Source organism: Brienomyrus brachyistius, chromosome 11, assembly GCF_023856365.1.
Source record: "Brienomyrus brachyistius isolate T26 chromosome 11, BBRACH_0.4, whole genome shotgun sequence".
NCBI classification, from domain to species: Eukaryota; Metazoa; Chordata; class Actinopteri; order Osteoglossiformes; family Mormyridae; genus Brienomyrus; species Brienomyrus brachyistius.
The window spans coordinates 12,524,734-12,542,512 of NC_064543.1; the positions used below are offsets into that span (position 1 = coordinate 12,524,734).

Here is a 17,779-nt window from a genome sequence, read left to right on the forward strand (position 1 = left end):
CGTCATTTATGGCACAAGGTCCAGCTCACCTGATGTGGCAGGTGACCTTTAACCCCAACAAGCCTGCCCTGCTGCTCTGAGGATGACTCACCTGCTTCTCCAGTTCCTTCTTCGTGAACCAGAGTGTCAGGCTGCAGATCTCTTCTGACTTGACCCACTGCCTGAGGACAGGAAAAGTGCAGGAGCTGAAGTCACTCTTCTGACTTAACCCCCCAGTCCTACTCCTACCTCAAACTCAAACCCAAACAGAACATTCCACATCCGTTGGTTATGGCAAAACCATTCCAGTAAATGACAGTGGCAGGTTTTGCTAGCATATGATGGGGATTTTTACGTTTTGTCAACTATGAACCACAATTTTAATACCTGTAATTTACCTGATTTTTTCTCATTCTCCCCTATATATTCAACACTTGACTGCCTTCTTGGCAGTGTTGGTAATTTCAGGTCCTGAAGCTACAAATCCAGACCAAGATTTTCTTTGTACCAGTCAGAGCATAGAGTTACAGCCAGGAAGGACTCAACTGGTTTATAAAAACAAAATCTTGGTCTGGATTTTCTGGACCTGAGATAACCAATGCGGCTTCTTGATGTTAGCCAAGATCATTAACTGGGTCCAACTTGGTCAATGTGGTCAATGACCATTGCCCCCCCAACCACCAGCATGCCTGTCGTCTATTGGCAGGGCTGACTCATTGGCTTTTCTAGCCATTTGGAAATGAGACAACAGGCCTGTAAGACCAAAACTCCGTCTTCATATTTAATCAGGGTTAAAGAGGACAGTTATAAACAGGCACTCACTTGCTGGAGCTCAGTTCATCGATGGTCGTCGTCATCTCATTGTGGAGCTCCTCATCAAACTTACTTTTCTGGGATTTATTCCTGCAAAAGAGAAGCAGGGTGAGGAAGGAGAAAGAAGGCAGACACAGGGACAGGAGAACGGACGAACACGGAGCGATGAGCCGGCCTCATGCATGTTATCCTAGTTTGGCTCCGGCTCGCCGTGCATGTTGGGAAACATAAAGGGGACCTCAGCATTAGTGAGAAGCGGATAGTGTGATTGTGGGTGTACAGGCACAAGTGTGAGCGTGCGTGCATGCGTGCGTGATGCCCGCTGGAGAGGTGTATAAAGCTGGCGCCATGCCCAATCCTGTGAGCTCAAAGTGGGCTGCAGCCACAGGAAGGAAACCTGCTGTTTCCTCACACACAATACTGCGGAGGGGGGGGGCTGCACTCCGAGGACTTAGTAGAGACTGGTTAATACCCACAGACTAGGGGTCTCAGCAGGACACAGGGACATAGAGATGGGAGGGTGGCCAAACGAAGAAGCTAGAACGTTAGCGGTGAAGATCGAGGCGTCTCCCTGCAGGGACTAATGTGGTGCCACTCACTTATAGCTGGCGAAGGGAGGGGTGGGGGGGACAAAGGACTCCTCCAGGGACTCATCCAGGCTGTCAGAGACCAACAGTGAGAGACTTGCGCTGAGCAGGCGGGGGGGGGAGGGGGGCAGGCCTGGCACTGCGAGAGACGGCTTCTGACCCCAGGAAGGAGTCTTCGCCAATCAGCACGTGCCACACACCCCGTTCTGACTAACCAAGAACTGCTCTCTAATGCCTAGTAATGCACATCCTACTCATGATACAAGCTCTGTAAACCTGCGTCTTCTACGACCACATAATTCACAGCGATGGGTCTGCGGAATCCGGTCCGTGAACGAAAACACACATAATCTGCTATACGCTACGTTATCCAATGAACAGTGTAGTGCTGCTCGAGCGTGACGCGCTTCGAAAGACTCTTTAAAAGACTGTTTCAGACTTCCACATGTTTATAATCACGGGGCTTTAGGTCCTTTCTGCAGCGAGATGCTTACGTACCTTTCGGTTATCTTGGAACAAGGAATGGATCTCAGTGGAATGTCCTGGAAAGAAGCATACGGAGATCCATTTACAGCAGGAGGACGGGTCTCAGAGCCAAATCACACAGACGATGGACAAACTGACAGATATAGCGTAAACTGGCACAAAAAACACATTTTTCTCTTCCCGCTACATAAAAATCATGGTTTAATTGCAACAGGCCGCTGTGTGATCAGGTTCAGTCAGCTTGACTGCCAGTTGAGCATGAAAAAGCAGCAAAGAGTGATTTGTTTAAGCCCCTCCTCCCAGTCCTCCTCAGCCAATGAGGGCAGAGCGGCTGCCCGTACCTTGCAGCGGACCTTGCCATTGACCATGGCATCAGTGCCGTAGCCCTCACGGCTCTGCAGGTGGGCGAAGGGCTTGACGGCGCCCCAGGACTCCAGGTAGCGGGTCATGCGCACCGAGGCGCGCATCTTCAGGCCGTCGCTCATACGTGCCTTGGACGTGTCGTTGGGACACTGCTCCTTGGACTGCCAAGACACAAGACCAAGTCCCATTGTGGGATGGCCATTAAAACTGAAGCCACCCAGGTTCCCCTCAGCCACTCACATAAGCAGAGTGTCTCACCCGGGGGTCGATGACCAGGTATGTGTGGATGTTCTGCTCCTTCAGGTAGGGGTCCCTCAGATGGCCATAGCCTTCCTCCACCTCATACGCCTTGTTTAGGTGTTTCAGGGTGGCCTCTGTGATGTGGACACGTCTGTCCCCAAGGGGCATAACAGAAATATAAAACTACCCAATAAATACCCACTACTTCAATAAACCAAATCAGGGTATTGCAAGTGTCACATGACCCTTCTCTCTCATCACAATACACAAGGGACGATTTAAACTGGAATAAAACTGGAAAAATATATATTAATTGATTAGCATAGAATTATTATGTGTCTGATTTCATGATCAAATTTGCCATAAATTATCACTGTAATTTAATACTAGAAAACAAAATGGAATGTCTAGCATGTTTCCCAAAACTAAACTCACTGATGACAAGAGCTTGGGGGCATTTTGTAAGACCTACCCTGGTAAGCCTCCCGCCTCCATGTGATTGGCCAAGGTGACGTCATGTGACCACACATCAAACTGCCACTTCCGAAGGCCAATCACTCCACACAGCACGTTACCGGAGTGTACGCCCACCCTCATGTTGATGTCCACTCCGGTGGCCTCTCTCACCTGCCTGGGGGGGGTTGCAAGAATCTCAAGTGAGGTGGTCAGATTGTCTGATTTTCTTGAGTGCTATTATTGAGCATGACAATTTTACTGATTATTGCGCATACATGACACAAATCTGCATCTTCGCCGGCTTTGGTTGAGCTACACGGTCACAGAGCCACCAGATGTTCTGTTCAGCACAGTCCCCGCGCTTGATAAAACGCCCTGCTCTCTCACTGCACTGTCGCTTGATAAAGCGCCCTGCTCTCTCACTGCACTGTCGCTTGATGAAGCGCCCTGCTCTCTCACTGCACTGTCGCTTGATAAAGCGCCCTGCTCTCTCACTGCACTGTCGCTTGATAAAGCGCCCTGCTCTCTCACTGCACTGTCGCTTGATAAAGCGCCCTGCTCTCTCACTGCACTCTCGCTTGATAAAGCGCCCTGCTCTCTCACTGCACTCTCGCTTGATAAAGCGCCCTGCTCTCTCACTGCACTCTCGCTTGATAAAGCGCCCTGCTCTCTCACTGCACTGTCGCTTGATAAAGCGCCCTGCTCTCTCACTGCACTCTCGCAGACACTCCAACCTCAGAGCGACGGAGAAGAACCGGTCTTAATTAACTCCGTGCTTGTCAGATAATCATCAGTGCCGACTCCCCTCCGCCGGTCCCTAATCACACGCGGCAGAGCTTAAAAGGTCACCCTCATTAGATTACATTGTTTGTGGTCTTCTGCTAGCACCCTGAGCATATTGTTAACCAACAAATATGGTACAACCACACCGGTATTAACTCAAATAATGAGAAGGGATTAAGTGTCCGTTCTTTTCTTCGCAGTCCCACCATTCCCACTTGCCATCACAAGCATGAATCATACGATCTGCTGCTGCGACCCAAAGCCCAGCATCCCATTCAGGGTGTTCCCCTGCCTGCTGTTACGTGCTACCTGGGGAGGCCCCAGACACTCGCAGGCCCTTTCAGTGACCCTGCTGAGATCAGCAGAAGCCACTGAGAAGGTACTGAACTCAAACATAGTGCCTGATACTCGCTGCTCACCAGATATCACAGCAAAAAGTTTCTAAATCACAATTCTCAAATACCTGGGAACAGTCAGCAAAATGCTTCATGAAATTACCAGCTTCAATGAAGTGCTTGAAGATTTAAATAAAAATAATTGAAATAAAAATGATTAATTTAATAAACCAGTTTTATTCTGAAACAGAAAAAGCCCAGAATTTAGTAATATCCAAATGTGTGGGTGTGTCTGGACCGGGACAAAGAACCCGGTTAGAAATGCACAAGTGGCCAGGGTTTAACCCTAAAAAACTTAATCAAAACGTAGAATTCAGATGTACAGGCGCAACAGTGCTAACCACTCCTTAGTACTGCACAGTGCTAGTTAATTTAGTTACTCATTGTATTTGTTTTTAAGGAGTTAACTATTGTAGCACTGAGGATTTCACATTTCTGCTGCTCAGACCTCATCCCTCCTGCAAAAGCATCTGCTGAATTATTGAAATGTAAAATTTAAAGTGAAATTAACAATGGACATACATTCCTGTCAGCTTCCCATTAAGCAGCTGCTCTTCACTTTCTCCAAGAAACACACAAGATTGCCAGAAAGCGTTTATCCATTGAATTATTATAAGTGGTGTTTATTTTGTTTCTGGGAATCAGCCAGCCTGAATTTGCATGCCAAAATGCTGCTTCCCATTGGAACACTGCTAATCAAGTTCTGGCACTGCGAGGGAAGTACTGGACAGGATTTTTTTTTCCAGCTTGCTGTTTTGGCAATCCACTGCTGAAATTCTCATAATGAATGAGGTTTTATTTTCTTAATAAACTGCTAAAGTACTGCACAGCGGGACAACTGGAAAGCGGTTTGCCTCAAGCCTCTGTATTTCCCATTCTGGTCGTGATTTACATTGTTACATATCCTACATTAAGCAATTTACACTGCTTAGAAACGGTAGACGCCAAATGGGTCGTCTGTCTGCGTCTGCGAGACCGATCTTGGTGCTCTAACCAGCCACGTTTCACCCCCCCAGCGGCCCCAGGCACTGACTTGATGGCTTCGCACATGTCCAGCCCCATCTTCACGCAGTTTTTGGCATGTTTGGGCAGCGACACAGGCAGACCGGACACGCAGTAGTAACAGTCCCCTAGGATCTTGATCCTCATGCACTCGTTCTCCTGAAATACAAGCAAGATGTCACTTTTGAACTCCACCCTCCAAGCAACGACACTTCTGCAAATCAGGCAGCTTTACGGCATGAAGACGGTCTTTCCTATTTACCGACAAAAACACACTACAACAGTGTTTCCCAAACCCAGTCCGCAGGGACCCCCGATAGCCCACGCTTTTGGTCCGTTTTCGATTCGGCACACCTGAACCAAACAATCAACACAAACAACCCAGAACACTGAATACTGGGTGCAGATGTGCCGGGAGCTGAGAGGAGCGAAAAAACTGGGTTGAGAAACACCGTCTTACAGTGAACTTGAGGAAATTGTCATTTTGCTTATAAATTAGAGTAGAATTGTTTAATAGTGGTATTTCAGGTCGAGCATTTCTCAGAAGTACACAAAACAGCTTCTATGGCCATTTAGCCAGCTAGCCCTGGTTTTACTTAAGTGCTACAGTGGAGACTTTACCTTGGCAATCTGGTCAAACTTCCCGAAGAGCTCATTGAGCATGATGACCAGCTCCTTGGGGGAGCAGTCGCTGGCCAGCCGGGTGAAGCCCACAATGTCGGCATACAGGATGCTGGCACAGAGACGGACGAGTCACATTCCGACATTGCTGCTGCATCAAGGCCCACCACCTCAACATCTGGACTTTGACTTGTAATTTTTCAAACGCAATAATATTCAAGGTGCAATGCAGATTAAAGGTTGGACGTTCAGCTGATAGAATTTGGATTCTACCCCCTCTAGGTCACAAGCTCATATGTACAGATACCAAATAAAACAGAAATTTCGTGTGGCTTAGTGGATTAGGCCTCTGTGCCTTTGATCAAATGGTTGCCTATTCAAATCCTCTTTCTGGAAGAAAAATCACATCACTGTATGGCCTTGAGCGAGGCCCTTAACCCCCCGAAAATGCTCCAGGGGCACTACATGAATGGCTGACCCTGTGCTCGGACCCCTGTGTTTGTGTCCCAAAGGAGAGCATGATGGGATGTCTGAAGAGAAGCATTCCACAGTACGTGTGCCAATGGCAAATGAAGTAGCATTTCATTGAGAAATGAAGCTGGTATCTACACAACACACAGGTGCGCAGCAATCCTGATACTTCATCTGCAGTTGGGTAGTAACCACACATATACTGTGATGTATACATACTTTGGCCACAGACAGAAAAACACTCACGTCATTTATGTGTCACATGAAAGATTACAGTCTCACAAATGCACCATACATTTATTTTTCATTAATATAGACTGCAGTCCGCCAACACAAAAACCAGTGTGCTGACAGACTTTTCACATCAGTAGATATCAGGCAGTCAACTGTGTTGTAAAAACAGGAGCCAGCCATTGACCGTGAAGATACAACAATCTTAGAACCAACAATTAGCCATCAGCTGCGATGCACTATGGCCGACAGAATAGAGCTGGTTATGATAGTAAAAGGAGAGGATAGCTCTCTTATCCAGAAGCCATCACTACTATCAGACCACATCGGAAATGTAATCAGAAGCTCCCACAAAGTCTAAACAATTATTCAGGTATTGGAGCCTTTTTTTACTGGAAACTTTTGACACAAACAAATCATACTGAAATATTCAATGAGGTCCATCCACCTCAAAATGGATGATTTCAAAAAAGATTTAATTACTTAATCATATGTCATAAATTTAGTCCATCGCTGCAGTTACATTTCCTGCATGTATAGGTGTGTGTTCACAGTAACAGATACAACTATGAATAAACTATGAACATGACACAGTGGAAGAAAATGTACGAAAATTAAATCGTACCTGACTGAACATTTTAAAATCTGTGAAACTCAATCAACAAAGTGAGAGAAACTGGATATTGAAAGGTTTCAATATCTTCGTCAAGCAGAGTCTATAGTCTACTCTTCTATTGAGTCTTACAGTTCACCACTGGCCACCTGGTTCATGAATGCCAACAGAGGTCTGCTCTTGTCTAATGGCGAGTCAGTACAGGTAAGGTGACAACTGGCATAACTCTAAAACGGTGGACACCTGTGTCGAAAACAGAGGACTAAGGTTCAAAGTGGAGGACACCCATGAAAAGTTGTTGAGCTGGGGGGGGGGGTATATTATACAAATACTACGGAAGTGGAGAATGATACATCTCTTGAGATAATTATATCGTTATCATGAGATATCGACATTAAAAGAATAATTGCAAGCATGCCGTTCTCAGCTTCCATAGTGTATGAGTGCAGCTGTTTCACGTTTTTTGTGCGACTGGGCGTGGGAGAGAGTGTAGATAGGCAGTAGATAGGCAGTAGATAGGCAGTAGATAGGCAGTAGATAGGCAGTAGATAGGCAGTAGATAGGCAGGTAGGTATGGGGGAGGGGGGGAAATGGGACGAAAGAAGGAGACTCAGCAGAAATATGGATAAAGGGCTGGAAAACCAGATGAGTGGACACCGTATGCACAAGGGATGGCGATCCAGACCCTACCTGATGTTCCCACCTGACCCCACCTGACGTTCCCACCTGACCCCACCTGACGTTTTCGTGCCGCTTGACGTAGAGGCTGTGGAAATTGTTGTCGCGAACCAGGCGCTGCTGTTCCTGCTTGTCCTTGCAGTCCTGCAGCCTCTCCATGATGGCCAGCTTCATCTTCATGGAGATATATACAGGCAGGACCGACTGCAGCAGGTTCTCCTGGACACATCGACAGGGACTCGCATGAAACCTCCAGGGCCTTAAAAGTCAATTCTCACTTTGGCGTCACCCACCCCAAGGAACTGCGCTGACAAGGCGTTAGCACCCAGAGAGAAGAACAGGATTTTCAGAGAGTATTTTACACTAACTATAACACAGTAACAATAACAGAAAACTCTGGGCTTATACACATTGTGCAATTATAAAGAAAATAGATACTCAAATAACACTAATAAAAAAAATCATCGTTTTAACAGTTTTGTTTTAATTTTTAATGCCTTAAAGTGGACAAGTGCACTCCATGGTTTGTGGTGTCACTTGTGATGTGCACTATGATGTCTCGTGTACATCCAGTACTGAGTAATGCATTTTCTTCTGAGTACTTATCTGGGCATGAGAACACTGGGAACACTGGTACTGTGTGTGGTGAGAGGACAGGCAACTGAGCCTGTCTGACACCCACTGCTGTGGAGCTAGAGAGCATGTTAGCATTTAGCTAAGCACAATTTCCAGTCTGATGTTTCACTATAATTAGCATAGCTCAAGCTAATCCTGTATCGCATATTTAGAAAAATGAGTGTTGGTTTCTCAGTGAATTGTGGGAATTTCTTACCTTGCTTCCTGTGTGTCAGTTACACATTTAGGATCACCTTTAATTATCATCAGTTGGTTAATAGGTTACACTGTCGCCGATTTGTCATTACGTTAGATTATATTCTACTTTGTCATTGCACAAAATGCAAGCACGCAGGTGATGAAAATAGGTTCCCGATCTAACCAGAAATATTGCAAAAGGGCTAATACAGCTGTACAATACATTTGTGACAAACAGTCAGTGAAAGTAAATCTACACAGTGGTGGTGTGGTACAAAATAATGTGGATGTGTGGCATTTATGATTGCAGTAAAAGAACGGACGTTCTGTACAGTGTATATACACAGATAAAGTGGACAAGGAGAATATGCAGTCTTCAGTTTATGGCCAAGATTAGGTGAAGATTAGTGGCACAGTCTTGGGAAAACAAATACAGTGTGAGATTACTAAGATAGCCTAGTGATTTTTTTTTGTAAGTATATACATTATTCACACACAAACATATACATATACATACATTTAGCAGCAATTAAAAATGTATCAAGCACGCTACATCAGACAATATCTGTTGCTATTTTTGTTTATATGACTCCAGGTCACCGTCCCTGAAGTATGCATAAACAGGCCATAGTGTTTGCCATGTTGTAATGCACAGCAATATCTCCGTAGTGCTGAGTGTTAATTGGCAGTGTTCACCACTGGGCAATAGGAGAAGGGTCAGCTGGTCTGGGATTATCGCGACGGTGAATCCGATTGGCCCGAAGAGCAACCTGCAGGTGGCCAGTTGTGAGCAGTGAGAAGTGAAGTCAGACCGGCTGTAAATTACTCAAAGGCACAAAAAGTCTGCCGTTAAAACACCCAGGCGGGCAAATGAAGCAGGACCAGTCTAATTTGCAACTGTAAATGACTCAAGCTGGGCGAAAACCAGAAAAAGAAGCATTTTAACAACCACATTTTTTTTTGTTTGTTTTGTTTTCGCAAGTGGATGAGCTGAAGTCTATAGACTCATTAAAAACACTGCTGGATGCAATATCAAAACCATTAAGTTATCAGGCTTCTGAACAAGCAGATGGGATGAGTAGCACCCTCATTTTCATATCTCTCTTACATAAACCCATACAACCAGCCACTCGTATGTCACTTAATCAGTTATGCACTTGGCACTTGAATTAACAAATCGACTGTCATAGTTATAGTGTTTCCACACAGGATCTCCTCATAGTCTAAATTTATAATCTTACTTAAAATAAACAAAACAAAAAAAAAACTGCATCGATAAAATGAAAATAACTCCAAAATACAACAAGCACTCAAACAAAGGAGCAACAACAGAACAGTGTGGTACCATAAGCTGGTATCGTTTGATTAGGCCAGAGCTAAAAGAAAGCCTCATATTAAGTTCAGACTATCACTTTCCGCTACAGGTACATTCAAAAACAATTAAGCCCACAGGTTGCTTGAAAGATGAGTGAATATTGCCGACATTGCTGGAGAAGAAGGCTTTGAGAGGGAACTAAAACTCAGTGCTGAAATTCCACAACAATCTAGCATCTTCTAGATCATGCTTTTGGAACATGATGACCAGTATTACTGTACTGTATAGTATGTAGGTGTATCTGTGACCTTTGTAGTCATTCTTTACCTTCTGATACTGGTGTCCTTATAAGAACTAATGGAAGACTGAACCATGAGCCAAAATCGAGGTTAAACCGACATTCCAGCATGACTACAATCCCAAAAATACTTCTAGGTCAACAACAAAATGATCATGCAAACAATCAGTATTTTTTATAGGCTATTAAAATCGCCAGCCTGTAATCTAATCAAACTATTTTGGTTCAGGACAGAAGGTTTGCAGGAATTTGGAGGGGATGAAGAAATGACCATGGAGGACTGACTGTTCAAAGATTAAAGAAAACATCTACAACCTGAAAATACACTACAGGAATGGCCTTCTAAACGTCAGACCCAAATCTCTGGGTAGAACTTATCGATCGCATGAATGCAAACAATTTTTTCTTAAAAATTGATGGTTCATGCCTCAGTTACACTTCTAACATAAAACTTCTAAATAACCCAATTATTCAATGGGTAGTTTAAAATAATCACTTAAAGTCATATTTATACACAGGTCAATCAAATTCAGTACTTTATTCAGTACTTCGACTTTATTACACGCAGTTTCTCCTCCAAATAGCAAATTACGTGGCTGCAACCGAACATATACAGCATGCAGACAGTGTCAAGAGATTCAGTTACTGTGCAGCTACGCATTAAAACGTCCAAGGCATGATTTAAGTGATCTTAAATATGGTAACGTCCTGGAACTTCCAAACACTAGTGTCTAGAGTTTACAAAGAATGGTGCAATTAAAAAAAAGAAAAAAGAAAACATTCAGCGGCAGACTGTGGGCGAAAACATCACGCTAATGAGGGAGGTCAGAGGAGAATGGCCAGACTCGTTAAAGCTAACAGGAAGGCCACAAGTGCAAAAAGAACAGCTTAGTGCTGCAGGAAGGCGTCTATGAACTCACAGCTCAACAGCCTTTAAAGTGGTTCTAGATAAAAAGGCATCCTTCCTAATACTGCGCAGGCAAACCAAATCGGGCCAAACCCATATGAACATTTTGTGCCCAATACCTGTCTTAAAGAGCTACAAATTCGAAGAACCAATAATATAATTTGAAATAGTCAAAACGTAGACACTAATAGTTTGTTAAACGGTGCTTTACTGGCTAATATTACTGTCAAACTCAAAGAAACAGAATCAGTCTTAATATAAATATAGAATAGTCACCTTATAACATAGGAACTTCACTCTAAAATGAGTAAATAACAGCTAACCCTCACAAGGCAGAACAAGTGCACAACGAAGTACATTTGCTGCTCCAACACCTTGACAATGTTCTGTGTTCATACACAAAAAACACTTTGTTCCTAACGTTTTTATGTTATGTAATATAATGCTCCCTTCTCTGCCAATCAATAACAGCTCTTTTATATTACATATGGCATATGATTACGGACTCTAACTGCATACGGCCCTCTCAGGATTTAGGTCACTTCAGTCTTGTTCTTTTGGTTTTCGCTGTTTGTCGTTTGTGTAATTCTCCCTCCCTTTTTTGGATGGTAGGATGAGGATGGCTGTTGTTTTTCACTCTTTTGGTGCCTGTTTTTAGGTTAATTACACAATAAGACATTGCCTTTTCTCCCCCTTCTTCTTTGGTTCAGTGTAGGTACAATAAAATCCTGCAAGAAGATGCAGGGTTTTATTTGGTATTTTGGGAAAATCCATGCCCAGTGTCCACACACTGCACATCTAACCTCTTTGAATAAAACTCACAGCAAAAGGAGTTTACGCTGGTCTTCACCATGTATAACTACGGTACACACACATTCAGTCAAGACACAACCCTACACTGAACCGTAACACACACTAATAATCTCAGGCTAAGAGTGTTGAGTTACTGTACAGTGCAGGAAAGAGAGCAGAAAAGCTGCACATCTCAGGAAAGCTGGAAGGATGCAGTGCGGATCCCATCGGCAGAGAATGGCGAGCAGGCCCAGCGAGGTGCCCAGCAGACTGACCTGCTGCCGCTTCTCAATCTCCAGCTTCATGCGGATGCTCAGGCAGCTCAGGGTGTCCTGGAAGGTCTGCCGGAGAGCTCGCTCCATCAGCACCTTGTGGAAGGCTCCCACCGCACTGCCGCACAGGAACACCACCATATTGGACAGCAGCTGGGGGGGCGGGGGAATGGGCAGCTGTCGTCATGGTTATACTCACAGACAGTCACTCGTACCGAAATGTGCAGCAAGACACGCAGTCAAAGTCATGCACGGGGACGTCACTAGACTTCCCTAACTAAGGCACGTACCCCAGTACTGATCCGCTAATCCCCATTAAAATCTCCCATTTGAGTTTTAACAAGCTCCCATATTTTACAGTGTATTCATTTAGAATGACGATACTGGGAAAAGATTGTTTTCTAATCTACTATGTCAGAGAAATGCAGTTTAACCCCGAACACAAGCTGAGGTGTGCACCTTGCCGTACACTGCGGTCCGCACATCACTGTCTATGCACGGAGGTGTCCATAACAGCCAGTGCACGCAGTACACACACAGCGGATAATACAAAAAGATAATACAACGGAACGGAAATAAGTATTTAAATAATGACGTCATTTTGATTTCAATCTGACTGAAACGTTATTGACTGCTGTAGATGGACATCGGAATGGCACCAGCAGTAAGAATCACCTAACAGAGTTAAGCTGAAGCTGCACATTGTGCAGCGCATCGTACACACAGCAGGCATTCAAGACAAAAAATGGAGTGATTTGAGTAATGGTGGGGCTATGCTATGGGCTATGCCCCCATAGACCTTTAAGGAGAACATGCAACAGACTACAGAAGCCCTCACATGAACATATAAGCACCATTTTTACCTATGAGATCCTTCCCTCATCATACGCACACAGCACAAGTGAAGAGCACATTTCCAAAGCTCACTCTGTCTTACTTAGTCTGTGGACTAAGCAAGCTGTGGAAAGTTACTGAAAGTTCGCCATTGGATTACATGAGGACTGAGTACGTTTTGGTTCCCAGTACTGTAACACATGATGGTTCCCAGTCCTGTAACACATGATGGTTCCCAGTACTGTAACACATGATGAGGAAGCCTGGCTTTAGCTCACTGGTGGTCTCATCTCAAAAAGAACAAAACATGACTGAATGAATTTTGGAAATTTGCCCTTCGCTTACACCCTGTAACAGGCTGTGGAACACAGGTATACCACACAGGCGAGACAGCAGGCTACATCTATACCGATGATGTAATTAGAATAAATATCTAAAATAAAAATTTACTAAAAATAAAAAAATTTACAGGAAACTATGATGCAGCATTCATTCACGCCTCCAAATTCCTCTCTCAATCCACCCAAATTAGACCAAAGAAACACTGCAGCTGTTATCCAACCTGGGCCGGCTGGGATTCATAGACTGGGCTACATGCAGACACAGGACTGGGTAAGTATCATCTTTGAATGTTGCCATGGCAACTGATCATCCCCCCCCCATCCATTTCTATGCTTCTCACCGGTTCACTTAAATGTGCAAAAACTTACTCACGGAGCCTATCCCATAAAGTACAGCATGCATCACAGGGCCCACACACACACGAGCATGTGTCGTGTCACTATAGGTCAGTGATTCTCAACCCATGGGTCGCGACCCAGTGTTCTGAAAGGGTCATGAGGCAGAGTTGGAAATGTCAGCATTCCCATCCCCGGTCCTAGAATTAGCCTATATAAACGGGTCTGAGGTCTGCAAATGCTGAGCGCAAAACTAGTGAAAACTCAACCAAATCGAAGAAGCCAAACCACAGATGCTTAATATAAAATTCACTGGCACATCCAATCAGATTTGTGCGATAAGCATTGATTGGCATACACTGCAGCGTTGGCATACAATTTAAGCATACACTTGATATAGAGTCACGACTCAGCTAGCATGGTAAAAATTGCGTCCTGGTGCAAAAAATGTTGAGAACCACTGCTATAGGTCATTTTAGAGATACTTGTTCAACTGTGGATGAAACCCACAGTTCTTGGAGATGTAAGACTCATTGTTAACCAGCAAGCCGCCATACCTCTCTCACAATAATTATAATAATAAATTACGCATCCCAAACACACTCCATCAAAGTCTCAGACTTACTATCTCAAATACACAGACATCCTCTGTTATGCATACATCCAACGTCACCCATCTCTCACACGCTCACATTCACTCCAATCACTGACAAAAACACACTTAACACTGTCCGATAGCCCAATCATGACTCCAAACAGAAATATCTCATTTCTATAATATTTATGTTAAGAAGCCTGCTATTTACACAATATCTATAAAAATGGCAGTCCTTACCAGTATCACTTGTCAGAAACCAGCAGTCTGGAAGGCTTAAGAAGACCAGTTTTTATTCCAGGACCCCCAGAAACTCAGATTACCGAAGGTCTGACTATCAGGAGTCATAAAAGAGCTCTATTTTTAATTTCGAACACATAGTTTTTATAGTCACTACGAGAACAGAAAGGTACTTTCTTTCCCCTGCACCAATCATAAAAGAGCGCCTATCTTTTGGATTTGTGGAATTAAGACGGCTTGGAAAATATTCTTCTGAAAGCCCAGGGTGTAGGTGACGGCCCGGATGCAGACAAAGAGCAGGGTGGAGGGGAGGCCTGGGGGACACGTCGATGAACTGGCAACCGGCACGTACCTGTTTGGCCAGGATGGGGTGGGAGGTGTGACTGGTGACAGAGAGGTAAATCGCCAGGACAATGATGTGGGACAGAGAGGAGATGACGCTTAGAAGGACTGCATAGCACATCTGGAAGGGCAACATGGTGTACACCGTGAAGATGATGAAGAGGAAGAATGGAACCTGAAAGAGGAAGAACCAGAGAAACAACCGTAAGCAACATGACATTTTTGTGAATAAGCAAAGAAAAAAAAATGGCTGTGAACATCGCCGGGGGGCCGCGTGCATCATAAGGTGGACAAAAAGGAACAGCAAGCGTGCGAGGTTGCAGTACTCGTCGACAACCTAGCAAGCAAAGACAAAACAGAAATCTTAGAATTAATAACCATTCTTAAAAGTGCCAGAGGAACAGTGAAATGCCGGCCTCTTTGAATTAAAAAGTAAGCTTTCCAGCAAGGTCACCTGAAAGCAAGGTATCACCATGGCAACGCGAGACTACAAGTCTTCAAGTCAAAATGCTAACAAGGTAAGTCGGTGTAACCAAGGGCATAACTTTGGGTTGAGCAAGGGGGGGGGGGGGGGGGGGGTTCAGGTCTCCACCCAGCTATAAAATTATCAGAAAAAAACAGGCGATGCAGTATATCAACATTCTTTATGCAGTAATAACTTCTGCTCTGTCTGAAACGATCTGATGCATCTCATTCTGTGGCTACAGTTTTTCTCAGCCCATGTCCATAGTTGAGGAGTTATTGGGCAGACAAAGAAAAAAAAAAAAATCGGCTTTGTTGGGCAGGAGAGGGGAAGGTGAGATGTTCTGTGTTGAGTGAAGGACATCGCCTCAGAGCTGTGAGGTAAAAGAAACAAAGGCGAGGGACCCCGCGGGAAAGAGGATTTCAGTGCAAAGTACAGTTAAGGCTAATGCTCAATTAAACAGACAAATCCATGGCTTCTATATTGCATTAGGCGCTGTGATGTCTTACAGTGCGACCTGAAATAGTTTAGAAAGAAAAATCCCTTCAAGATTATACAGCTCTGGAAAAAATTAAGAGACCTCAGCAAAAACTTCCACTTTCACTCATTTCTCAGTCTGTGTAAATCATACTTTTATTTTTTTTACAAATTCCAGTCTGGCTCTTCCCTGCCTCTCATTAATGAAGGGCTTCTTCCTTGCTTTATGGGTCTTCAGTCCTGCTTCTAGGAGTCTGATATGAACTGTCCTAGCAGTGCACTTCACACCTGTACTTAATGTTTCCCATTCTTTTTGACGGTCACTTGAGGTCATCCTCCCATTCATGAGGGACTGTCGCACAATTTAATAGTCATCTTTGGCATTAGAAAGTTGCTTCTGCCCTCTGCCTGGCTGGTTTTTGGTCATTCCCAGTGTCTCCTGCTTCACAATGTTCTCATGAGCCTGGAAGCAGCCTGCCTCGCAGTGTAGCCTTCTGCTAGCAGACCCAGGATTAAACCAGGTTTTAAAAATGCAGATTTTTTTTTTTAAATATTGAGTGGTTTCTTAATTATTTCCAGAGCTGTAAGTCAACATTGGCACTTAATAACCATTTACTAGACTCTTATGAAATAGCGACGTAGTCCTCATTTCGCTGTAGCCTTTTACAGGCGGTTCTGTGTGTGTGTGTGTGTGTGTGTGTGCGCTCAGGTGCTGGGGCAGGGGGATGAAGGGGACGTTATACCACCCAATATTTCACTGAGACTCATTCATCCCGCCAAAAAAAAGAACCTTTGTATTTAACCGATTAAGTTGTGCCCCTCCCCCCAGTACCAATACTGGTGTGAGCGTGGGTGGGGGCGTATACCTGATCCCAGGCGTGGATGACGTGGCTGCTGAAGATGAAGGTGAAGCTCATGGTGAGCAGGGTGGCCCACACCACCACTCCCAGCAGGCGTCTCCAGCGCTGGGACAGCGACTCGGTGCAAACCAGCACGAAGACGGCCAGGAAGACACAGAGGCCGCAGCTGACGGCGCTCACAAAGGCGCTGTGCTCACTGGCGTCCTGCAGTGGGGAGGGACGCCGCATCAGCACCGCCCACCCCGCCCCCCCTCCACCCACTGCCGCTGTTTTATTTTTCACGTCTAACCTAAGTAGTAATGATAGCATGGTCACTGTGTAAATACTAAAAATAAAACTGGGACGGATGGGTGGGGGAAGCGGGGAAGAGGGACAGACAGCCATGGACAATCGGATATCAACCCCCTCCCTCCCCTGTTTGCTACACATGTGGCCCCATCATGTAACTCGATTATACAGGTCATTTCCTACTCTGGCCGGCCGAGCTTTCAGAATGAAATAGACCCTAATCGAGTCAAACTGCAGAGAGCAGAGGCCGGTCACTGAGAGATGCTATTCGCGAGCGTCCCATCGTCTTTGTCAAACAGGCCCCTCTCGCCGTGCTTATTGACATAGCTGGCTTGAATGTAGGGGGGGGGGGGGCTGTGACTGTCTGAGCAAACAGTGGCCTTGTATCAGGCCAATGCATTGCAGAAGCAGGTGTTCATTAACGGCAGAGTCCCGCCAGAGCTCACGTCTGGCCAAACGCTCTATTCACATGCGAGGCCGCTATCCTAAGCTCTCTTTCATCTCCTTGTTAGGACAAGCAAGCGTGACCAAAAAAAGAAAATCAGAAAGCAACATAAACAGTAGCCTTTCATCGAGGCGGCTGAAGAAGGGCATTTATTGCAGCCTGCTCTTCCCAGACACACAAGTGAGTCTGTTAACATCTGCTTCCTCAGCTGCACAGGCACTAATATCCCCCAATTTGTCTCCCCCGTGTCTATTCACTCTCAGATGCATGTGGCACGTGTGAGTATTCCCTCAGTGGACTTTTTAATCTCATGCGCTAATCTGTCGGGTCGATCTCCGTGTAGATAATACAACTCTGAAATTTGCAGAATCATCTTGAAAGCAAATTAATTAAGTCCGAGTAAGGAGATCTCGTAAGAAGATGAAGTGATACCGAGAACTTAA

At 44.9% G+C, this 17,779-nt stretch overlaps 1 protein-coding gene across 8 annotated transcripts in view; it reads right to left on the minus strand.

Moving 5' to 3' along the window:
• Window positions 1–17,779, minus strand: part of LOC125751604 (adenylate cyclase type 2-like) — a 50,967-nt gene that overhangs the window by 9,858 nt on the left and 23,330 nt on the right. For 6 of the 8 annotated variants that reach the window (XM_049030644.1, XM_049030643.1, XM_049030647.1 and 3 more), the window contains 13 exons: window positions 16,610–16,807; window positions 14,814–14,978; window positions 12,119–12,268; window positions 7,777–7,937; window positions 5,726–5,837; window positions 5,136–5,263; window positions 2,941–3,099; window positions 2,487–2,619; window positions 2,207–2,389; window positions 1,878–1,921; window positions 1,392–1,451; window positions 802–882; window positions 92–161 (listed from right to left, as the gene is read on the minus strand). In XM_049030644.1, the coding sequence (XP_048886601.1) occupies window positions 92–161; window positions 802–882; window positions 1,392–1,451; window positions 1,878–1,921; window positions 2,207–2,389; window positions 2,487–2,619; window positions 2,941–3,099; window positions 5,136–5,263; window positions 5,726–5,837; window positions 7,777–7,937; window positions 12,119–12,268; window positions 14,814–14,978; window positions 16,610–16,807 (1,644 nt within the window). The remainder of the gene's footprint in view (window positions 1–91; window positions 162–801; window positions 883–1,391; window positions 1,452–1,877; window positions 1,922–2,206; window positions 2,390–2,486; window positions 2,620–2,940; window positions 3,100–5,135; window positions 5,264–5,725; window positions 5,838–7,776; window positions 7,938–12,118; window positions 12,269–14,813; window positions 14,979–16,609; window positions 16,808–17,779) is intronic. The other 2 variants (XM_049030651.1, XM_049030650.1) reach the window with 1 other exon arrangement.